Consider the following 25,014-nt stretch of genomic DNA (forward strand, 5'->3'; position numbering starts at 1 on the left):
GGCACTAGTATATAAATTAATAATATTGAATATTGTCAGGATTCAAATACGTAGGGAAGTGGATTCATAATCCCATGAAGAAGCTAAATGTATGATTGATAGATGAAATTAATTAAAATGGGACAACAAAAAGAATTCGAATTTTTAATCTTATTTTATTTTATTTTTGAAGAAAAATGGAATAGAATGGAATTTTGTGTGTGCATGTTGCTGTGTTTTCGGCTATGTTTGTGGGAAAATCATGTGGAGAAATGTTTGAGGCTTGATATCTACTCGTCAACTTAGGTTTTTTTTTTTAATAATCCAAGTGTCCAAGTTTAGCTGATTAATTTTGAAAATGAACGACTTTCTTTTTAATTCATCCATATAGTAATACATCGATAGTTGATCTTCATAGTCTTTTCCATCTTGATAGTCAACTTAGGTATCATTTCAGTAAAAAAAATTAGAATCCACCACCTCAGCGATCCTACGCGGTTAGTCACATGACCATCTGTGAGAAGGTAAACTGAAAATTGTATTACTATGGAGAGGACATTGTCTTGACTTCATCGAAATTCGACTCTTATCCACTTCAATAAATTTGTTATATAATAACTAATTTAATCACGCCAACTTAGACATCATTGCTTGATGTAGAGGTTGAGTAGAACAAACAAGATGATAGAATAATAAAATGACTTATTTTTTATATCAAAACATTCTTTTGGAAGACTATTTGTTTAGTTTAATGATGGATGTAGGCTACTTGTGATTAGGATAGAATTAAGTTTAAACTTATTTAAATTTATTTTATTGTTTAAATTTTTTATATTTTAAATTTATTTAATTGATTAGTGAGTTTATATTATAAGTTTGTTTATTGATTTTGAGAGTTTATTTTATTTATAAATTTGATGATGGCTTTGTTCATTGAATATAGTTCATGTACATCATTCAAAAATACAAACACGATTCATAATCTTTCTTCGTAAATAATTCATAACCTTTGTTCATTGAATTCTGTGTTGGTAAATAATTCACAATCACTAACAATATTTAAATAAATAAAATCACTTTTTAATTTGATTTTCTACAGTGTCAGCTTCCTTGTGTTTGTTACTCCTTCAACATTAATTCTTGCATATCTAATAAATCTGAAAGCACATCGGCTCCTAAATTTTTCATCTTATTGAAATAAAATATCTTGCATTACACTGTAATTGAGATTGGAATAACAGCTAGTTGTGATTGCTCATGAATAATTTTTATTTATAATTTAGATGTTCATATTTTACCCAATTAATTACAAAGATAGATAGTTTTCTCCTCGATTCATCTACCAATAAATTCAAAGTATAATTTATGCACACGTAAAAGTCAACTGCTAGAATATTCATTACTAGAATTCAAACTCTGATCATTTTATTTATTCCCTTAAATATATTTATCACTGTATCATACATGTGGGAATTGTACTTAAAACTTCTCGATTTAACTCTCTACAAATGATATGAAATCGACTATGTAAGCCGCTGGAATGATAAATTTCACTTTTACTGGAAATTGTACTTCAGATTGTCAAGTCATGCTTTTATAATTTATTTCTTATTTTCCTTTATAAATATCTCTCAATTTATCCCACCTATACCACCTACTCTTTGCCCAATAAATGACTACAATATGATGGAAAAATATAGAACATAGCATGAAATATGATTATCCATGGGTTTGGCTCATTGGCATAGCAATCATATTGCGAATGAAAGGTGAAGTACGATTACCCATGTGTCTGAGCCCATTGGCAACAGCGGCCGTGTTATAAGTCATGATTGAGTACTATGTGGAGTATGATTCTCATCAGCAAAGAGTGATATGTCTAACAACACGAGTAATTTTCGAATTTATCCTAATGGCAAGTGGAAAATTTTTATGAGATCGAGTCAATTATTTTCCAAATTAGTCAATTTGAAGGGTCATATCAATACTTTAATAAAAATATATAGAAGATACCTAAAGCTCCAATAGGATTACTTTTAATGTTAAATGTGTTAGTTTAGGCAAGTGGCACTGTGATACAAAAATAACACGCTAGAAATGAGACTTTCTATTTTTTCCCCCTATTGTTTCTTAATTAGTGTTGCACGAGGACTAAAGGCCTTTTGCTCAATGTAGAGCGAGAACATCAATTTCTTTATCTTTTATTGTTCTTTTCTTTCATATTTAGACTTGGATTCTCTCCATGACACAGACTTTTATACTAAACCATAATAAATTGCTCTTATTTATTTTTGTGTGCTTCACTTTCTATCAAGAGAAATAAAAATTCCACCAAGTGGTCTTGTGATTGAGGTGATTTTACATTCTATATACATCAAATTTGGATCTATAAGTTTGTGATACAAGATCGATTAATCCTGGAGGTGACTAAACTTTCTAGAAATCAATCGTACTGTTTATGTCACTCGTGCATTGCCATTTACGCTATGCCTTGAGAGGCAGAATCCTTTTCTTCCTTATATCTTGGAGGAGGCAATAAGACAATAGCAATACGTTGAGTCGTTTCGTCTCATAACAAGTTTTTTAAGATGGTCTGATCCTTTCCTAAGACCCTACATGAATGAAAACTTCATGCACCAGACTGTCCTTTTATATAGATGTTGCTTCAAACAAAGAAGCTAATTACACAAATGAAAAAAATAAATAAATAAAACACTCCTCTTTTATTGATCAAAATTGGGACTTTGAATGAGTAAACAAGTCCTTCACGAAAATTAGAGAAAGGGCCAATGCCATGGGCATATTGTTGGTGGATAAGTTGAAATGTTAAATTGAATTGGGAAAGCACACAAGGCAATAGCATAGATTCTTTTCGACCTTGAAACTATTTTTATTTTTGAGTTGAACTTTCACCGGCTTGATGCTTTCTTTGCATTCATTAGTATCCTTTTCAAGATTAATGGCCACAATGTGAGGTTAGCAAGAGTTTGATCATCTTTGGAACACCTTGTCAATATTCGCTCGTACACAACGTTGTGTCTAGACAAAATTTAAAGATGATTCTTTCTAGAGTGTGGATAAAACTTAAAGATGACTAGATTTATTACTAATTGTTAGGTTCAAAAAAGGCTTGCTACTTTTGAGTTGCCTTGTACGAGTAGTGCCAAAGGCATTTAAATAACGGGATTAGGGTTTTGATGGATCATAAAGTGGTCGAGTAAACAAAATCATATCTTTAAATAAATAATGCATAACCAAACCCTAATTTGGCAAGGTAACACTAAAAATCTCAGAATTATGAATTATGAAATGCAGGCAACTAAAAGTATAAATTAATCTGATTTCAATTGCTTGCAGAAACAAGAGAAAAATAATAATAATAATTTATAGAACGACACTATACAGACGATTAAAATTATCGGCACAGTAGACTTACCATGAAATCTTCTGCATAAAAATATTTACAAAATAATCTCATGTTGCCCATTACCTAGAAATTCGACTTGCTGACTGAGTTGTGAATTAGAAAAATTGGAGTGAGAAGTTAGAACCATGGGTGCCATGTTGGATCCATCATGCAAAGGTTCCTGGGTTCCAAGGCTGCTTCTACTAGATCAGTGACGCCTCTTTGTACAGACTGTGGGGGGTCAGTTGTGTTGTCGTCCTAGAACAGAGTGAAGTCATTAAGTTGAGGTCAAAAGCTAAAGATCAAAGTCCGTCGCAACAATTGAATGAGAGACTTAAAATGCATACCTCTTCGGGAAAACATTGTGGTGCTATTGATTTAATACGTGAAACAGCATTCTCTACGTTGGTAGCCACTTTCTGCTCGAAGTCCAGTGGGTTGATTCCTCCTGCAGCAACTGGTGCAGGTGGAATTCCAAGCGGCCTTCTCCATGACCAAGAAAGCAGCTCATCTCTAAAGAACATAGCAAGATGATGCCATATATGTTGGGTTTGCTGCACAACGAAAATTAACAATTTTAAAGAATTGAGGTCTAACTTTATATATGCAAAGCATTGGGATGAAGGGAGCTAGCTACCTTTGGTGAAATTACTGACTGTGCAGCCGCACAAATTGCAGATACGATAGGACCCTCCACCCCAAACTGAGAGAAGAAAGTTTGCATGTTTCTGGTCAGTCTGAAGGGTACTGGCTCATTGAACTCGATCATCCCATTCACATCATAAGCTTCAATGCCATGAAGTGGAGAACAAATCAGTTCAAGCAAGATTGAGGTTTAGTCAGTTCTGTAAAGTTAAATGACTTGAACCTTACCAGGATGAAAATCAATTTGAAAAATCTTGCCAGTGTTTTTAGCAAAGAGAATCTTATTGGGAGATCTGCCCCCAATCTGTAACATGAATGATATAAAGCAAGAGAGCGCCAGCTGGACAGCAAATTGTTTCTTGAATGTCCAAAGATGGTTGCCACTTGGGAGGGTCTTGTACATGTATTGAGAAAATATGTTATCATTCACCACATTTTTGGTAATTTCATGATAAGCCTGTAAGCGCAACTCAAGAACTGCTTCAGGTGTGAGTTGCCCAGAAATGGCTTGGTTAAGATGTTCCTTAAAAAGAGTGATGGGGATATCAGCCTCCCTATTATGGCGTGCACAATTAATCTCATAGACCTCGAGAAATGTACTATACATCAAATCATCCTCCACCATCCTTACCTGAAAAGCAACAGTTAGTTCTTGACCAAGAATGCTGCAACTTGTTCGTATGCAAGGTAACACAAGAAAATTCACACACTAACATGAGAATTGATCAAAACAAGTACCAAAAGTCATGTGACAGTATCACTTTAATTGTTCATGGAAAGTAAGAAATGAAGAGCAGAAACTAGCTGTTTCACCTGAGACCAAACAGGTATTATTATTGGCGTATGGAGAGTGAGATGACGGCGCCTTGATTCCTTATGCTTGTCAAACATCCGATTAAGCACGCGAAATAGCTGAAGCATGCGCTCATCACTCCGAGCATTTGGAGTCAATGATGTCTGAACGATGAAATGGCGTTGGAAACCATCAGATCCTATCAGAGTCAAGCGGCGGCAACTGCTACCATGCCTACGCACAATTGGAATATCTGCTCCAACCCTGTCTAACTTAACTGTATGATCAGGTGAGACTTCCTGTAACAGAAAACAATATTTAAATATATGCTGCAAAACATGGGTTAGTACCCTACTACAAACTGAGTTAACAAACATTAAATGAAAGAATACAATTGTGATCTTAGCAAGTTCATACAAACCTGGTCCGTGAAATATTGGCCTGGCATTTCAACATCAATGACATGGTAATCATGCAATACTTTGCTTTCTTCTTCAAGTTTCAAGGCAGCAGGAAATCTATCTTCAACATTACTTTGAAGAATATTCTTCCAATGCTTCAAACGTTCTGTTAATTCAGAGAGAGTAGCAGGAAAGGTTGCCGCTCTCTCTGGATCAAGATCTCGCTCAAATTCCTGTTTATACTCTTTTACAAATTCAACATGCTTGTTAACAGCATCTGCTGAAAAACAGGCTCTGCATACACCAGAAAGCTCTTTCTTCAAAGACTGTGGTACTTCACCAGTAGTGGCAGTAGGATATTTGTAACAACGATGAAGCAATGCATTAACCACTGCAAGAAGCCGCTCTTCAGGAAGTGTGACAAATCTTGAACCAATTTCAGATAGTAAAACCTGAACAAAATGCCATAATCAGAATACACCAAATCAAATTAGTCCAACCTGTTTAAATCTTAGTAAATAAACTTAGGTAACCATCTCAAAACTGTGATAGACAGACCTTTCCATCAAAATAATCAAAGGATTATCTTTAAGGAAGTGGATAATGATTACCAAAAAACATGGTGCTTGTTATATTGCAAGGAATATATCAGTTTTCATACATTGCAAAAAGTCAATAGCTAACATATTGCATGTCATTCTAAAAGACAATAAGGAAATGCTGACAATCATTATCATACCAAGTTGCTATTAAAATTGATAGCTTAACGAGCAGGTGAGCATGTGGAGGAAAAATTAAAGAGGTCAGACCTGCCTTGATGACCATTGCTAACTAAAATCCACAATGCAACGTAACATAGTTTCTAAAAATAAGAATAAAAATGGCTAACAAAAAAACAACTGTGATAAGGTTCTGAAAATCAGATTCATTGCTTACCATGACAAAAATATAACATGGTTCTCAAGGCCTGCCAAATGTAGGTAATCTTGCATCAATACAAGAAGTCAATTTTACTTGACTATATTAAAGACGACTTAACATCGAAGAGACCTTTAAGCTGTGTTTTCTTTGAGAAAGAAAAAAGAAGTTAAGAAAAAAGAGAGTTCTTTCTTGTTTTTTTTCCTCGACAAAAGAGAAATATGAAAAGAAATGCTTCATAACAAAAAGGTTGGAGATAATTATGACAATGCAGAGGCTGAAAAGAAAGAATGAATGTGGAGGTTCTCTGACAAGCAAGTGTAAAATGGCCATTGGTTCAGATGAGGTCATTTTTCACTCAATTTGATCAGATTGGTCAGGAGAGAACATAGCAATCCAATTTCTTTCACTACCTACTTCCATCCAAATAAATAGAATCTCCATACAACAAGATCCCTTCAGTTTTGAACCCTCCCAAACCTCTCCATTCCCATGCAAAAGAAGATTCTCTTTACTGTTCATTTTATGCATTGGGTTTCATTTACAATGGAATGGACAAAGTTTTCAATTGGTTGCATTTATTTCATGGGTCAGCTTTGATTAAACGTGTTTTTTCTTTCTTTTCTCAAAATCTTTAAATTATAAAGTATCAAATCTATTAAATAAAATCGAGCATCATCCTTCCTTTAAATTCTGATTTAAATATAACACTACAAATTGGGTCCAACTGTCACTCTCATTACACTACCAAGTGATTCTAGTTACACCTTTTGACCCTCATATTGCATGTACGGATATGACATACTTAAGAAGAAAAGGTGGAAGAAAAACATAGAGCATACTTTGAAAATGATCAGAGTTATCTCTTACCTCTAGTTCACTGGCCAAATTTTGATGTTTGTTCCTAAGAGTCTCCATTATATCTTTTGCTGCATCAAAAGCACTTGCAACAGAAGCCACCCAGCCAAGTCCACCACTGCGTCTTAAAGGAATATGAGCACCTTCAGCAGAAGTTGGATTTTGTGGAGGTTGGTCCTGCACACTATGGGCATTACCTTCCATCGTTCCAGATCTTTCAGATTCTTGTCCTTGAGAATTTGCACCTTCATGCGAACCAACACTAGCAGCTGACTGGGAACCTTGATGCACCTGAGTTTCTGAAGTCACACCAAGGTGAGAGGCTCCTCGTTGATTTCCATCGACCAAGTTATGTGAACCAACATTATTTGCTGTCGCAGCTTGTTGCATACGCTGCTGAGCTAATTGTAGCCTTCCATAATCAGATTTATTAGCAACATCACGACGCTCCATAAGATAGGTACGTAACCAGTAATACAAGGCCTTCAAAAAATTTCAAGACAAAATTTCATTAAAAAAAATGTAACGTATTAATCAAGGAAAAAATTATCAATTTCAAAAAATGTGCATTTCATTTGCTGTCGACCTGGGGATAAAATTGAGCAACTTTAAGAAGAACTAGCTTGCAATGCGGAGCTTCACTTCTTTGTAAAGAAAGCAAAAGTTGTGGTATCCAAGAAAGCCAAACCCAATGTGGTAACTGGTCCAAATACTTATCCAATACCTTCCCAACAGATTCATTTGGAGTATCAAAACTAAGAAGGTATAGAACACGTGCCAGATGACTCCTCGAATTGGAAACACCATATCTTATGCCTTGAAAGAAGCAGCTCACAGCATATTCTAACCACAACTCATCGTGTGTCTCTTTGTAAACCTGAAGAAGGCAAGACTGTAACTATTCTCACAATATCTATGCATAAATAAAAGCACAGTTGACATACCATGTCACAGTGGTTTCCCCAACTTATCCAACCTTTTGGCAAATGCTTAAATAGACTTATTGCATTGGAATATGCAAGATTGGCGTTTTCACAGTCATTCATTTTCGATAAGAAATCACCTTTGATGCGAAATATTTCTGCTTTGTGTTTTACAGGAAAATATTCAAGGTTAGTATTGTTGATCATATTAAGACCACTGATTAGTTCCCCTTTCATTTCCAAGTAAGCCTTTGCTTGCTCTCTTATTTTAACGAATGCTTCCTGAAAAATTTAAAAAGACAGTTTGACACTAGTTTGACACTAGAAGTGATAGTAAGAATATCATAACAATCATTTCAGAAAATTACCTGCACTTCCATTGTCTGATGTCCGTACATCTTCTCCAATATCTTTACACAAACATCATATAGGCCTTGCTTGCGAGCTACGTGAGCAAGTTTATTAACATTCCAAGCCTTATCACGATAACCAAGATGATGAAGTTGTGGATTGGTTTGACCATAGTCTTTAAATGCATCTATGACAACATTGTACATCTCGTTTCTCCACTGCTGTAGATCATACCAAACAGACATATTATCCCATTCATTGGGAGTACGTAGTCTCCAAGTCTCAAGGATGTCTTTGAGCTCACCATATGCATTGCTTACATTCCCACCTGAGCTTCCTGAGGGTTGTTTGTTCCCATTCGCAATGTCCAACAGTATTCTTGCAGATTCTTGAACCTCTACCAATTGCTGAAATTGCTGCAACAGAGGTGTTCGAGATTGAACAGAAAATTCAGGCAACTGCCACCATTGCTCCAATGCAAGCTCAACTCCTTTGGCCACGATGTTTTCAGCTTCACTGGCACCATTAGCATTGCGGTCATGGAGAGCAAAGAAGGCTTGAGCTAGACGATACTTAGGAGTCTCCTCTACTTGAGCCTTAGAAATAACACTCTCTTTCAAATAAGCCCAATCAGGAACCTTCCACAGGCAATCAAGAAGAATTTCATAATTCTCTATGCTCTTGCCAAAATCGGCCAAGGCATCCCATTGACTTAGCTGGCTGGCACAGGCAAGCCATTGCTCTTCCCAAAGACACATCTCTGCCTTAGGAACTGTATTGTTGTATGTACCTTGTGTTGCTTTGATCATTGCCTGATGAAAAAGATTTTGGGCCCGCTGCCAATAACCATGTTGAACCAGTGATAATCCTGCTCTTGTTTCAGAAGTAATTGATCTTCTTTTCCACAATCCACACCTCATATCTTCTTCATTAAGAAGTCGATAAAGCTCTGCCAGTGACTCAGAGCATTTAGCTTCATTCATGAACAGCATGACATGACTCTCTAGTAAATTAAGTGAAATATGCCAAGCATTGTAAGTTTTGCCGATATATTTGATAAGCTCACTTGGCATTCGTGGTTGTGGGTGGCTCAGATGCAGCCCTTCAAGTAAGGCTTGCACAACATTAGGTCTGCTACCTTGTTGCTTTTTGTGGTAATCTTTTGACAACAGAGTTATCATTGGCTTGGCAAGTGCAACTTGTTCATCTTTCTGTAAAGTCACCCAGACAATGGGGAAAATTAAGACCCACATGTGATATGCAACATTAGCATCTGCATACGATAGTTCTCTTAGGGGGATGACAAGATCAGCCACCTATGCAAAAGAAAGTTGTGGATGAAACAAATATAGAACATGATTCCAAATAAGTATTATAGTGCCTTGCAAAGTTGAAGGTACAAACAGACAAGCAAAATGTGAAGTAACGCATAATCAAAACAAACCTGAAGTCTACACATTTCAGACAAAAACTGTGCATGTCTAGACACAAGAGAGTCAAAAGTAAGGGAACCCCCATCCGTATAATCTGACAGATCAGATGTGTGCTGAACTGCATATGTCTCGGGAAAACTTCCTGATGCCATCACTGGTGGCACTCGTGCAGAATTTGGGGCTAGCATGATAGGCTCTTTCTCTACTAAGATAGCTAACAGAAGGTCAAGTCCCTGTTTTAACCAAAAAACATCACTTGCAGCTTCCCAGTCCTGATTTTGGATGATAAAGTGCAATCTGCTAAATAGTGTTTTAGGAAGTGATTCATGGTATAGCATGAAGAATTTTTGTCTAATTTCTGGATCTTTTGCTCTTAGACCCAGCATAAACTGTCTTTCAACCTTCTGGAATACTTCCTGGCAAAGGGGCAAAGGATATCTGCTAAGAATCAAAAACTTTAGGCAACAACAAATGCATAATGGATATGGACAAGAGAAGAAATTGCAAGTCCATACTTGTTTGAGTCTGCACAAAGTTCATAGAGAAGTTGTAAATATTTTCTATCCCATTCTTCTTGTGCAACTGCAGGAAAGTTTTTCCATTCAACTAATGATAGCTTTTGCAGATAGGACACTATCTCCTTCTGAGTTAGAGCAGAACTTGATGCACCAGAGGAAGAATATCTGTAATCATCTTCAATCCACACCTTTACCATGTCAAGAACACACAAAAGCACACTGAAATCTGTAGACTTCTCAGAAAGCAGAGCTTGCAAAATTTGGCCTATTAACCTTTTCCATTCATGTGACTGCATGACTCTTTCTGTTACAAGGTTCAAGACACATTTTATATTTGAAATGACAGAAGATGAGTCAGGTGTTGAACGTGGATTGAGTAATGGGTCGACATCTGTCCGCTGTCCCTGAAATATAGGCCACATTCTTTTTTTATCAGGATCAGTACAATCAGAAGAACTGACTCTAATCAATTCATTCTTATCCAAAAGATCATCACACATTCAAATAATGAAGCACTTTCTAATCAAGTAATGAGGAAAATCTAATATCATTTGATAGCCTAACCTCTTAGCTTTCTCTAGCAATTTCTATACAAGCCAAACAGCAGCACAATGACCCTTCAGATGTGGAATACCATAAAAACAGAGCGAACACTTAAAGGAAGTATAAATCAAATCTCAAACAAACAGGCAAGTAGTTAATTTAACGTAAATTCTTAAAACAAGAGCCATAATCTTCAGGCTGCATGTCTGTTTAAGGTACATAGCAAGTAACAACAAATTCAGGAAGTGGAGGCTACTGGTCAGTTTGAGGTCCATAGTTGTCTCATAGGTCATTCTTAAGATAAAGACAAGTAAACCATTATTGAGAACTACAGTAAATTTGCTAGTCAAGAGTTATACAAGTTATCCCAATCAAAATGCAAGACTATTCAACGAAAAAAAAACTGAAGCTCAGTGAAAAAGAAACTGTTATGCATATGCCCATAATTAACCAAGAAAAAAGTTAGTGGGTAAGCTACATAACACAGGTAATTATCTAAGGAAAATGATTGACTATACACAATCTCTAAATTCTAGATGCAATGATACTTAAGATTGTTAATGCATATCTTTTACAAAAAAAAATTAAGTTTATTAAAGTTCTCATTAACTATTTCATGCAGAGTGCCAAGGAATTGGTAATGAGTGAATTGCCATGAAATGAGTTTCCAGCATTTTATAAATAAAGATAATTGCCTTTACAACCATGTAAAGCAACATAAGTTCCTTGAGTTAACTATGCATAAGTTCCTTAATGTGACTATGACTGTGAGCATACTTGAAATAAACAAATTTCAAGCTCTAAAAGCATATTACAGATCATGAACGCCACCTTTGGAAGATAGAAAATCATGATGAGAAGCAATAGCAGCCAATTCTTCCAGACCAAAATCTATCAATTTTCTTGTGTTTCTAAATATATAGTAAGGCAGGGAAGTTACAAATACAACGATCAGTTTCTACCAGCCTGTGCCTTGTCAGGCAAACATGGCATGTAAATGAAAGATTTGAAGAGGAATCGGCAATCCACAAGCTGGCCGGAAAGTAACCATATCTTGCGTTATTGGTTCTCTTTCAACACTGCCTAACCAAGCAGGAAACAGTAAAGGTATCATCCTTTGATTATGGGCAACCAAAGCATTTGCAATGGTATGTGCAGAATCTACTGTGCAGTGCTGTGATGGGGATGGACTGGACGGATGCTAAGAGTGGCATAAAAAAGGGGATCAAGACGTACCAGTCAATACAAATAGAGACAGACATATGGCAAAAAGAATGATAAAAAGCATTTTGGTCTAGTAAAAAATGATTAAATCAAACTGTGCAAATGGAATAGCCACACTAAAAATAATAAACCTATCAAATATGAGTTCCATTTCTAAGCTTGTAAAGTATGACATCTGGAATCAGTTAAATAAGATATAGTCCAACATAAAGATGCTATAATGAGTAAATCAGAAAATGCTACTAAAGTATTAGCAAATCACGTTCACAAATGGCATACTTGTCTAATATGTGAACCAGAAGTGCTTCCCATATCTCGTGCTAGACGCTGAAGTACACGAAGTAACAACGAAATGAAGGAATCAATAAAGTTCTTCTGAACTTCAGTCAATGACTTAACAACAAGTAGAGCAAAAGTAATCATTGAGTTAGCATTGCTGGTCTCTAGAGATATTTGAGGAGCTGTAGCAGCAGCAAGATGTTTGTGCAGAATCTCTCCAACCCTTTGATATAATAATTTCACCTCTTGAGGTGTACCAGCCGCTTCAAGTGGAAAAGTAGTAAATACCATTTTCAGCAAAGAACAAAGAGATTTTCCAGCATCCAAGGTTTTGCTGTTGAAGCAAGGCTCCAGAATCTGTAAGACAAATTGAATAAGTTTAGCACTTCTAACAAGTTTAATTCAACTTAAATACTACAGCAGTGACCTACCTGTGAAATGTGATTTATGTTGTTACGAATGAATAGACGTGGCTGCTTCTCCAAGACCTTGTTCATGACATCAAGACCCTGTGCAAGAGCTGTTGCAGGGTCTTTGGATTGAGGAGCCTGAGGCGGAAGTTGACCGAGCAACTTCTCTAAATAGTTGAACTTGACATTCGCATTTGACCATACCTCCAAAGCTTGAGTCAATAACTCCAGAGCTTGTTTATACATAGATGTCGATTCTTTATCCTTAGATTCTATCACCAAGGCAACCTATTTATAGATAAAATGGATAAGAAATTGAGTTTAAAAATGAGAGCAGCTTTAGTGAATATATCCTATAACTTAATACTATTAGTACAGCAACCTTGTATTTGAAAAACAGCCATGTGGTCAATCCTACACATTCATTTAATTTATCATACATTGGAAGGCAAGATTGGAAGGCAAGATTGGAATCAATTGCATCACAAGACATTAAAGTTCAACTGCTCGAAAAGATTTGTCAATTCTTCAACTAGAGTTAAACAAATTGTAGAATGCATTAATTTCTTGACACGAGAAATTTCATTTTCTTTTCTAGATGCACCTTCAACTGACAGCATTAATAAAATAAATTGTTCTCTTGCTTCATATCAAAGTCTAGTGTATAAAAGCCAAACACTAGTCAACCAAGCATATGTGAGAAGAAACAAACATGTACTTAAATTTGTTGAATATATTTACGTAGCTGTTTGTTAATAATCCATATATTAACTATTAATAAATACTCACCATGATAAGACACTGGAACAATACCAAATTCAATTGCTAGATTCAATAAACAAAATAACATGCTCTGCATGTGATAAAAAAGATTAGTCTCTGATAGACCAATGAATACATAAGAGAGCCTTCAAAAAAAATAAGAGAAGCAAAATGAGGAAACTTCAAAGAAAAACTACAGAGATATTTTTGCCATATACTGCTTATATTATGCCAAAGAGCAGAATTGTCAACAACTTGCTCTGTTTAGAAAAGATGTAATATGAACAGGTGTGTCCTGGTACACAAGAATAATGTTAGAATGGGCTTGTCTAGAAAGAAGCAGTTGGAGAGTTTTTATAATGGAATGGCAAGCCAAGAGAAGAATGATGGTTATAACCATAAGGATTTGTTCATCAAATGGAACATCAAAAGTATATTGGTGGTTGAAAGGAGTATATAATGATTATATGCATGATAGGCAAGTCACATCATAGGAAAATTGTTACAAACAAAAAATTACACAAAGAAAATCTAGGACCGCGGCTGGTTGCTCCATAACTTTATTAGTATTGAAGTCAGATTTGAAAAACTTAAGATATTGAGCATATTAGATAGGGAAAGAAAAATAAAATAAAATATCCTCACCCTGATAAGAAATGTGATTATCATCTCTTCCATTGCTGCATTTGGCTTATACTCCTCATCAGGTTGGCCAGCAGATCCAGGTGTCTCAATGTTTGGTATGGATGCTCCACCAGGTGACACAACATAAAGAGATTGGAGTCCTGGTTCAACCTTCACTCGCTTGCTTATATCATCAGGAAATACAGAAGTATCTGATGAGCGCTTTGAGTCAGCACCTACAGTAACAGGATTCAATGAATCACTCATCTGATTATAGCCCTCAGAACCTGGTGCGACTTTCATTTCGTTTTGTCTTTGCCTTTCCCAAGCAACAACTAAGCCAGCAAGTTCAATAGCAAGGCGCCTGTTTTCTGGAGGAGTGTTGAATGGCAGACCTAGCCGACTTAAAGAGTTTACCATCTGAGGAACAAACTGTGCTCGGCAGCTATAGAAGAGATCAGCATGTCGTACAATCAACTGAAAAATGTGTATCATATTAGGAATTGAATGACCTTCCTCGACAAGTATTTTCTTAGTATAACGGATCCATATCGGTACACGACTTTCTCCAGGAGGTAGCCTTCGAGGAAGTGCAGGCATCAGTATGTCAAGGGCTTGTTTAACTAGAAGCTTATTTTCTGGTTGACAAGTTCGCAACAAGGCAATGAAAACCTGAAAGGAGAAAGTTTCAGATAATTAATGTTCAGAATAGTGATTTAGCTTATACCAGAATATGCACAAGTTTCAGATTAGAAGGTTCCATCATGAATAAACCCAATAAAAACACCAAAAGTAAGATACATTGAATGGTGTAGTAGGAGAGAAAGTCAATCTATGATTCATCACTTAAAGTAGCATTTAATAAAGACTATTCAAGTCAAAAACACCATTTTTATTGAAAAATACTAGTCCTTTTATTGCATATGATATCACTTTAAACAATGATTTCAAATTATCATGCTGATAACCAACATACAAGACAATACAAGAACCAACAGTAATGATGGAGAACTTTATATATACAATTCTGTGAGAAACTTATCAGCAACTTTTGCTGTCACTACTAATCCTCTATGGCATACAATTAGGTATGAGCATTTTGTATCAAGCAGTGCAAAATTTTAAACTGAACTCAGAGGAATCAAGCACACACCTCCATGCATGCATTCAAACAATCTAACACACAACAACATGGAATAAGATCTGTAGGTTTGAGCCTTATCAGAAGCTCCAATTATACCTTCAGAATTGCAAATTTTCTTTATCAAGATTCAAATGAAAGCATACTCCACTCAAGCATATTAAAAAAGGAACAGAAATAACAGGATTAAGATTGCCTTGATAAGGAGAAAAAAGTCTACCTGAAGGATGATTTTTTCAGGAGCTTGATAGGCTTCTAGGAAGTGGCATACATTCACAAACGCCCACTGTTTACTGGAATTATCTTCACGCTTAAGATGATTCCAACCAAACTTTATAAGCTCTTTGCGATGTTGAACAAGATCATTCTGCAGGTACTTCAACAGCAATGTAGCAAGCTGTAGAAGTTCTATCCTCAAAGGCTCGTCGTATTCAGCAGTAATCTGCAGGTTTAAATAGATATTATGAGAAATGAAAGTCAATCCAAAACTAACATTGGTTCATAAATTAATAATCAGAAATGAACAAACACAAGAAATTGTCACCTCTTCAGGAGGGTCAAGAAGTTTGTCAACAATTGTTTTTATTATTGACTGGTCAACAACTTCCCAACTCTGACCATTTTGAAAAGAGTGTGCCAACATTGGAAGGATAAGAATTTGCATGGTAATGACCAAGTGATCTTGACCAAATTGTTTCGACTGGAAGATATTCAAGAAATGCAGAAGAATTGCTTTTTTTAAGTTAGGAGCATATCCTTCTGCAACCTAGTTTGCAGAGTGGATTGGTTAGAACATCACTTCCAAGTAGTGTCTATATGACAAGATAGACAGACGAATTTGCTTACCTCAATTATATAAAACTCCTTCAAAAAGATATAATCAATGCGAGTTCGGAATAAGAAGATTGACAGCATATCAAAGAGCACACCAACTTCAGATTTATCATGCCTCAAGTAATTCAGAAAACACTTAACAAGCTGCTTGCTTTCCTTCACCTGCAAATCAAGAAGATTGATGCCCTTAAATATTAAGAAAAACTTATTACAAGCTCCATGTCTACCATGACTCTAGGATGTAGTAAAAATAAAAAGATAAGCTCCCTGTCTGCTGTAACTCAAAGATGGAGTAGACCATCTTCAATATCAGAATAAAATCTGTGATTGTTATAATTAACTGAAATCAAGGTACACCATGAATCTGTAATTGAAAAAGCACTGCAACTAGAAGAAAACCATATAAGCTCTGAAGAGTAGCATGAATCAAGCAAGCAATCAAAAGATCTTTTAGAAGTCCTCCAACAGATAATAAAAGCCAGGTATTCTAATAATGAGCTTTTATTATATCAAGGCACTAAGTGCTGTTACAATCTACACCTGTAGCTACTTCTAGAAATAACCCTACTCTGCAAATATACAAAATAATTGACAGAAACATAGGCCGAACTAAGACAAACAATATAGAAGATAGCTTTCGATAATGTAATCCCTTGGTAACTTTGAAGATTAGAAATAATGCACTAGCCTCCTGCCAATCTTGGAAGTACAAAAAAAAACAGGATTAATAGAATTAAAATTTGCATCCTGAGAGTAATCAGAGAGAAAATCAGGAAATAAAAAACAATTTTTCCACTGGATACGTATGTTTAACAGAAATGAAAAGTTAAATGAGAGGGAAGTTCATATGCAATAAACTGTTATTGGGGCATTGAAATTCTAGTATAAGCCATGGTAATCCCAATTACTTTTTGCTGTCAACTAGATAAATCGTAACCCTCCATTGAACTCTATGCAATGCCAAATCACTAGAGAAGATATCAAGATGCAAATTAAAAAGGATAACTTGCTACCAAGATAGGAGTGTATAATGCATGAAGCAGTGCTTGAACCAAGATAAGAATTTAGTATAAGAAAAAAAAGAGCATGCATAAAACAATGTCAATAGAGAAAAAATAATGTACTAATACCCAAGAAACAATTATCGACTACAAAGTAGGATAACCAGCCCTCCAGCACAAAAAATGTACCATAACTCTGCGATATGAAAAATCAAAATGGGCAAACAATTTGGGGCTACTACAGAAAATAACACAAGAAATTTAGCAGAAGTATAACAGCAGTAATTAATAAAAGAAAGAAAACAAACCTGGAGTAAGCTCAACACTTGTTCATTTTGCAAGCGGGCAAGCCTTGCTGGTGACTTCCAAACAAGTAATAATGTATCAAATACAGTTGGATTTGCATGCAACCAGTCTGGCATCAACTTGACTAGAGTGGAAATAAGCTCCAGTCCATGAAAATAGCCATCAGAGGACACAGATAAAGACGGATCAGTAGAGCTGTCTGAAGCAAGACTTTCATCAGTAATTGAAGAGGTTAAAGATTGAATATCAGTCCCATCCGAATGCTGAATGAATTGAGGAAAGGCATTTGCAAGTATTTTATGTGGTGACTTTGCAAGTTCTTCCCTTAAAGGTTGCCCGATATCTGAACAGATTATGTACATAAACCTAAAAGATAAGGTCTGATCAGGAGTTCATCATCTAATAAAATCAGTCAAGCAAAAGAACATCTTAATTTATTAAATTACCAGCATTTGCTAACCTTCTGAAATATTTTGGATTGCTTAATTTGTCAAGGAAATAATCCACAGCATCTGTTGCATAACGGTTTAAATACTTAGTGAGGGGAAGCCGATATGGACTGTTAATTTCACTATAAAATTGCCCTGGAGGAAGTGCCCCTTCCAAATCAATAATTATAGTTACAAGTTCGTCTAAAAATTTCCCAGCAGCCTGAGGAAGGAGATGGAAGAGCTCAATCATGGCTGCAAAATGAAGTTCTGTAGTTAGTCAATCCTGGACCAGAGTATGAGCAATCCCAAAAACTACAGTTCGTAGTGTACCTGCTGCAACCTTCGGCTCATCTCCAGCTTTCCAGGACTTTTGGGTTTGAGGAAGCTTTTCTGGTTCGAGCCATTTCCTTAAGTGATCCAACAACTTGACACCCAATTGGACATTGAACCAATTCGACAGAAGTTCAAGAAGGCGAGCTAGTCCTTGTAATAAAGGCATAGTAAGGCTTTTTGTATGTGCCAAGTTAACCAGTATAGGTCTCAGGCTGCCCTGAAGAAGTTCCTTCGGCAATCTTTGTTGTTGAACAACCTAAAACCAAAGTTTGCAGAGGCAACATTGTGACCCCATACAATAAAAATAGACGTACATTTCTTAATTTCCTTATTTTTAGAAGAATCAATTCTAAACCACTTAAACCAAAATATGGATAAAGCAATTAGAATTGAAGTACCTGACGAAGACCTTCCTTCGCGACAGAAACAATCTCCGGTGTCCGACAAGTCAGAGACTTGAAAAACATAGAAATGATTTTAGCACGCAACTCTGTATGATTGGGTGTTTTGAGATCTGCCCAAGCCATTGCAGTGCAAAGAAGTTCAATGCATGCTGTACGAAGCTTGTTTAATGTGGTGACCACCTTAGGGTTCATTAATTTTGTGACCCACACAGTCTCATCAGCCTCAGCGATTTGTAATGCTTCTTGCAAAAAGTTAACTAACTCGGGGGATAATTTGAGAAGAGGAGGTCTCAATGCAAGGCAAAAGTTCAAAGCAGAAACAGTTCCAACCTACCAGAGGAGGTAAGAGATCAATACAATAATCAAAAAAGGAAATATTTTAGTTAGCAATCCTACACTAATACTCAACCTGTTGCTCAACATTTTTGGTACGAAGTGGCTTCATTATGAGAGGCTGGAGAAGAGGAAGATATAGAGGCTCAAGCAACTCAGAAACCTCACTGCCAGTCCTGCTAGCTAAAAGAGCCAAGCATGATTGCACAGTCTTTCTAACTACAATGGATGCATTTGGATTGAAAAGCTCCAAAGCAAGAAATTCAACCACTCCCTGGAAACTCTGTCGACGGTTGTCATTATTTGCCTCATCAACATTATTTACTGCACGTAGAACTTGATTGAGGACCTGGCTAGTCTCTTCCTGCTCTTTATTAGCATGAACAGGTAGGCTTTTGAGAACATAAATAAGACCCCTCACTATTTTCACTTGGAAAATGCATAAAGTCTCAACAGAAACTTTGCCGACTAAAGACCCAAGTCCCATGACACCTCCAATTTGAGCTTGCCATGTGTTTCCATAACAACAATGCAAAAGGCGAGGTAAAAGCTGCTCAAATACAGGTACTTGAACACTTGGAGGTGGTGAATACACAGGATTCAAGGATGGACTTGAGACCATCATTGGAGTACCAGGACCACCTCTTGAATTTGGTACAGCATTATGCTTGGCACATGCAAGAAAAAGAAGTGTTTCAGCAAACACACTTAAGGCATTTAGAGCAGCCTTGGCATGGAGCCTGTTTTCACTAGAAAGAACTTCCACCAGCGCATCCAAAAAGATTAGAGGATCAAGCTCCTTGAGATTGGAATTGCTAACTCTTGATCTTGAACTCATGCTATTGCTTGATGATATCATGGAACCAACATGCTGCCCCGATACCACAGACAAATTGGACGAAGAACTCTCCACATGGAAAAGCAATGCGAAATGATGACAAATATTACCAAGAAATTCATTTTTCTCATCATTGAGATCAGGATCCGCACTAGCAGCAATGATTGTTGTAAGTAATGTCTTAAAAATAGATTTCTCAGCCATAAGCTGAGTCTTTGTCTTCACACCAAGATCAACCTGAAGATTAAGAATCTTTAGTTGGGAAGAAACAGTATATAGTTAATCACATGGAAAGGAAGGAATATAGTCTACACTTTTAATTTGCTTCTAACTTTAGCAAATTCCTTCAGAGAACCAAAATCTCATTAAAAAAAACTATCAGAAAATCCTCAAATTTCATCATTGTTAAGCTAAGCTTAGTGATTTAGTACTCAAATAATATAAATTCATGAGACTCTATCATGAATTATCCCTCCATTAAAATCCATGCAAAATTATCTTAATATTAAGATATCTTAAATCATCTAACTTGTTACCATGTTAATTGGGTTCTTTGTATCTCTACTATCATTCACACCTTCAACTTTAATAGATCTTAAACATGTCCATACAATCACAATTTATTGTATATTAGAGCTGCTCCTAATTGCTTCAAGAAGAAAGTATATTTCCTTCCAAGTCCACACATTCATCTTAAGAACCACATCTTTGTGATCTATTACATTTTAACTGCCCAAAACTCTAATTCAGAAAGTAGGATGGATCGTATAGTTATAATAAGATTTCCTCTTAGACTTAAGGGTGCACGATAATCATACATGACTTTAAAAGATTCTTCCATTTCGATGTCCATTTTTATGTTATCAATAACATCTTTATAAATATCTAAGCAACTTTTGCAACAATTCATGTCCATTCATTTTATGTTTTTAAGTATTCCAGCAATTCTTTTCTTTTTACTGAAACTGCATCATATAGACTGAGTTTGATTCTACTTAACTTAAAACCTTCAGTTTTGAAAGTATCAATCACAAATCAAACTTAAGTTTATAGGTTTCATGCTTTGATCAATTAGCTTCATAACATCAACAAGTAATATAAATGAAAAGTTTATTCAAAGCAAAACATTAGACCAAGTTTCTTTGTGATAAAGAATGTGAACACCTTATGTTAAAGCATAGAGAAGTAGATTAAAATAAGAAAAAAAATTAAAGAATTACTAGGGAATGCAGGAAACATCAAGCTAACCTTCATCTCTGAACTCTCAGTACGACGCCTAGAAGGATCCACTGAAGATACCAACTGTGTTCCAAGGAGACCAGCAGAAACTCCCTCACCTGGCACATTTCCTCGGAAGTTCAGAAGTGATGCTAAGCATGCTTGAAGAAATTTCAAAGCCTGTTTCCTGTAAAAAGCTTCCATGCCACCATTGTTTTGTGTAACAGCAGCAACAGCAAGATATATGCACCGATCCAAAGGTACTAAAAATGGTGTAGAAGGCTCAAATGTAAGAATCAGGCGAAGACCATGTTCAGGATTCTCTTTGCATTCGAGAGCAAGGGGTTCCCTAAGAAAACGCCTATTTCTACCACCTAACTTACCAAGAAGTTGTAATGCTTTCGTCCCCCATGGATAAGGTAGGGGTCTTAAGTGAGACCATAAAGCAAGTATAACCTCTGACAGAACATTAGCCATGCTAGGCTCCAAGAAATCAGGATTCAGACTGTCGATCCAGAATTCAAGAGTCCGGAGCCCTAAGCTTACAAGATCATCACTTCCTTTTAGGGCAAGAACAAGAGGTTTTGTAAGACGAGGAATGTGCGGAAGCAAAGAACTTAAACGTGCAGGTAATGTTAAACAGAGTTCCAAGATAAGATCCCTCATATCCTCAGCAGTAGGTCCTTCAAGCATCAATAGCAACATATTTAAGCAAGGTTGCAAACAAGGAACAAGATCTCGTAGAAGGGTATCAAATTTTGCACCATTCATTGACCGAAAAATATAACGAAGAAGATGCATGTAGCCAAGAGGTTTGTCACTTTCAGTAGCATTCTTCATGCAAACTTCGATTATGACAGGTATATGAGGCTGAAGTATTCGTTCACTATCTGCAGGAGCCTTTGCAGCAGCCATAAACAAAAATCGGAAGAGTTGCAAAACAAGCTTAGCTGCAGGAGTATCTGGTTGCTTTAAAGCATCAAGTTTGCTATTAACAAGGAAATGAATCAAGACATCCATAAAGGGGCGGAGCACTTTAGGATTTTGCAAAAGTGTAGAAAATATGTGAAGCAACTGAGTGTTGTTTATCATGCATTCAAAAAGTTCAGGCATACAAAGGGAAAATATGTCCATGAGGTCTCTAGGTTCAATTATAACTAGAATCTGTGAAAAATGCTGAAGCATTTCCCTTTCCTCATCCTTTTCCTTATACAGTGCCAAGCAGTAAACTCCGCTCTTCAAAACCCCAGTTGCCTTCCTAACCTATTTCAACAGAGAGTCAGGATAAAAGACATGAAGCCAAAAGAAAACACAACCCGAAATACCTCATCTTCTCGCATCCCTTTAAATGTTTGAGGAAGTGGAACATTAGTTGATGGGGAGGCCTGCATTTGCTGTTGAGCACCATGTGATGATGATGAAGCCTATGTGAAGAAATTGAGATCAGAATATCGTTACAAATATCCTAGTGGGTTCCACAGTTAAAATAAAAATATCTATACCTGTGGACGTGGCATATGAGCATTTGTAATGCTCCAAATTATAGTCTTCATTCCTGTGTAATTTATCAGCTAATCAATATTATAAAACATAATGGAGTAGTAACATCCAAAGTTTGAGAAAGAAAATAAATCTCACTAGCACATCATGATTGAAAAGCTTAAAAGGAGTGACACAATATAATGACAGAGATAATGGATCACAGCAGATAAGGATATGGCCCATGGATCTTTTTCAGATATATTCAGCTCTGATTTTAGTGAAAGATCACTAGAAGAACTATACAGTATATACTGCCAAATGTTCTTTTCACTTTCTTAATCAAGCTCTTGTATAATTCATTCATCCACAACAACAGTTTAAAATTTTGACCCATGCCAGAGTTTCGGTCCCGGACCCCGTATTGTGCATTGCTGACACAATTTCGATATTTTTTAAATTTTTAAATATGTATATTAATTTTATTAATATTTGATTATTAAACATGCTCACTATTAATGTTATATTTTGAAGCGTTGAGTTCATATTTCAATATTTTCTCATAAGATTAATGCCTATTAAATTTTGGTAAAAATTATTTTAAAAAATAAGCAATTCTCAAAATTCAAAATTAAATCTAAAATTATAAAATCATTTGAAAGGCTCAAAGATAATTATAAAATTATTTGAAGGTCTTAAATTATTTTTTGAATGTATTTATAAATTTTTAATTTTTAAAAATTTATTTGAAATGTTTAAGGATTATATTTTGAAAAATTTTAGAATATTTTAAATTTACATTCAATTTTTAATATATATTAAGAAATTTAAATTATTTTATAAAATATTTTATTAATTTTTAAAGTTTTAAAATATTTTATAACTATTATTATTAATAATTATAACCCTTATATATAACTAATAGTTTATTTATAATAAAAAATACATATTTAAATAAAATAACCAAAAAAAATCTGGGTTGTTGCGACCCCGCAAAGATCACCATGGGGTGGCGACATCCTCTGCGACCTCACAAGACCACCACTAGGTCGTAACAGTCTCGCGATCGCAGTATCAGTCCCACTCTAGAATGATAAATACTGCCCATTTTGGGCAGCACAGCTCGGTATTTCAAGCCTTGTCCACAACAATAACATAATTGCCTAAAAGTGATTTACATAGGTCTCTTTTGAGCATTACAAACAATACTCATAGACTTGACCTATTCTACACTTAGCTGACTCTTAACATAAGAGCAAATGTTAGCATTTATAATAACCCCTTACATCTATCCAACAACCTGACAGCAATATTTTTTAGGAAACAATCATTCATAATCAAAGAAATACTGGATTGTATGAAATTTACATATTGGTCAGACTATGCGCCCCCAAACTCAACCACGCATTTAAAGGTATCATCTAAACATGTCAAAAACATCCTATTTGACTTTATCGCCTTCAACATTCAATTGGAATATTATCACGATCACAAATTTTAATTTGCCATAACTTCGGAATCCAAGAAATTCATAACAATATTCAGAGCCTAAAACTAACAATCAATTAGTAGACTGACAATAGTACCAACATTTTCCATAATTACATCAGTCAAAGTCGCTGTGTCATGTATTAACAGGAATTAATTCAGAAAACATGTAAAGATTTGTCTTTAACAGCCTAGTTGTTTCACAGATATATATTATGTATAATGGACTTTCCATGGAAATTCTTACTGGGAAAAATTTTATAGAGAAGAGATTTTGTGTTTGAATGGAGAGGAAAATATTCTCCCTCTTCTCCGACGACTGACAAGGGAAGATTGTGGAGAATTTGCAGATGAGGACAGTAGGCAGAGGAGAGGCTTGTTGCTGATCAAAGGGGCACTCGCTGATCAAGGCAGGAGGCCTACAAATGGATGGGGCAAGACAACTTTCACTCATTTTGGGAGGTCATTTTCCTCCAAAATGTCTATAACTTCCATTGTAGGTCCTTTCGCAGACTTAATAGAAAATTTTTCTTCAACCCTGACTTTACATTGCACCAGAGATCGTAGGAAAATATTTCCCACAAAACAAGATGGCACACAAAGACAAAACAATAGCCTGAAATTTTTTCTCTTCGTTGTAATTTTGTGTCATTGTGGAATCCATCAAAATTGTTTTACAGTATCTTCTTGATCTTAATTGAGTTGATTGTGCCAATTACATATATTAGGAGATCATCTTTGTTCATGTATTTGGATTGGCATCCAGGGCCCAAGTGAAGGATATGATCATCAAACACAGGACTCTCACAACAAGACCCAAGAAAATAAAGACCATAAACAAACTGGTCTTACTTTAAACTAATCGCGATTGTACTATTATGATCCATAAGTTTCTCCAAATGAGAAAAAGAACAAAATAACTGCAGTGCATTAGATAAATAATATTAAATTCAAGGATCTAGTAGTAAAGTCAGTACCAATCACTAATGTTTTAATTAGATTTTTGTAATCACCGACTTCTTTGGCATATTCCAATGGAGTCTGAAAGTTAAGAACAGCCTACATGAAGAGTGAAAAAAAACAGATTAATAAAGCACAAAAATACGATTAAACTTCTACGAATGTACTGACCAATTCTAAA

General features: G+C 35.7%; 1 protein-coding gene across 1 annotated transcript in view; it reads right to left on the reverse strand.

Moving 5' to 3' along the window:
- Positions 1 to 3,345: 3,345 nt before the first annotated feature.
- The window catches only part of LOC141836713 (uncharacterized), a 33,885-nt gene continuing 12,216 nt past the window's right edge, over positions 3,346 to 25,014 (reverse strand). The window contains exons 10-36 of the mRNA XM_074724228.1: positions 24,851 to 24,932; positions 22,409 to 22,461; positions 22,232 to 22,330; positions 20,937 to 22,169; positions 18,927 to 19,925; positions 18,512 to 18,847; positions 18,111 to 18,369; positions 17,810 to 18,032; positions 17,352 to 17,715; positions 16,055 to 16,204; positions 15,753 to 15,974; positions 15,429 to 15,650; positions 14,089 to 14,739; positions 12,703 to 12,969; positions 12,272 to 12,628; positions 10,223 to 10,629; positions 9,719 to 10,145; positions 8,292 to 9,590; positions 7,945 to 8,205; positions 7,587 to 7,877; positions 7,013 to 7,483; positions 5,245 to 5,676; positions 4,844 to 5,122; positions 4,259 to 4,661; positions 4,023 to 4,171; positions 3,733 to 3,939; positions 3,346 to 3,643 (exon numbers count right to left, since the gene is read on the reverse strand). Coding sequence (XP_074580329.1) covers positions 3,524 to 3,643; positions 3,733 to 3,939; positions 4,023 to 4,171; positions 4,259 to 4,661; positions 4,844 to 5,122; positions 5,245 to 5,676; positions 7,013 to 7,483; positions 7,587 to 7,877; positions 7,945 to 8,205; positions 8,292 to 9,590; positions 9,719 to 10,145; positions 10,223 to 10,629; positions 12,272 to 12,628; positions 12,703 to 12,969; positions 14,089 to 14,739; positions 15,429 to 15,650; positions 15,753 to 15,974; positions 16,055 to 16,204; positions 17,352 to 17,715; positions 17,810 to 18,032; positions 18,111 to 18,369; positions 18,512 to 18,847; positions 18,927 to 19,925; positions 20,937 to 22,169; positions 22,232 to 22,330; positions 22,409 to 22,461; positions 24,851 to 24,932 — 10,263 coding nt within the window. The 3' untranslated portion in view covers positions 3,346 to 3,523. The remainder of the gene's footprint in view (positions 3,644 to 3,732; positions 3,940 to 4,022; positions 4,172 to 4,258; positions 4,662 to 4,843; positions 5,123 to 5,244; positions 5,677 to 7,012; positions 7,484 to 7,586; positions 7,878 to 7,944; positions 8,206 to 8,291; positions 9,591 to 9,718; positions 10,146 to 10,222; positions 10,630 to 12,271; positions 12,629 to 12,702; positions 12,970 to 14,088; positions 14,740 to 15,428; positions 15,651 to 15,752; positions 15,975 to 16,054; positions 16,205 to 17,351; positions 17,716 to 17,809; positions 18,033 to 18,110; positions 18,370 to 18,511; positions 18,848 to 18,926; positions 19,926 to 20,936; positions 22,170 to 22,231; positions 22,331 to 22,408; positions 22,462 to 24,850; positions 24,933 to 25,014) is intronic.

This window comes from Curcuma longa, chromosome 10 (genome assembly GCF_044706935.1).
Source record: "Curcuma longa cultivar G26 ecotype Majalengka, Jawa Barat chromosome 10, ITB_CL_G26_1.1, whole genome shotgun sequence".
Lineage (NCBI taxonomy): Eukaryota > Viridiplantae > Streptophyta > Magnoliopsida > Zingiberales > Zingiberaceae > Curcuma > Curcuma longa.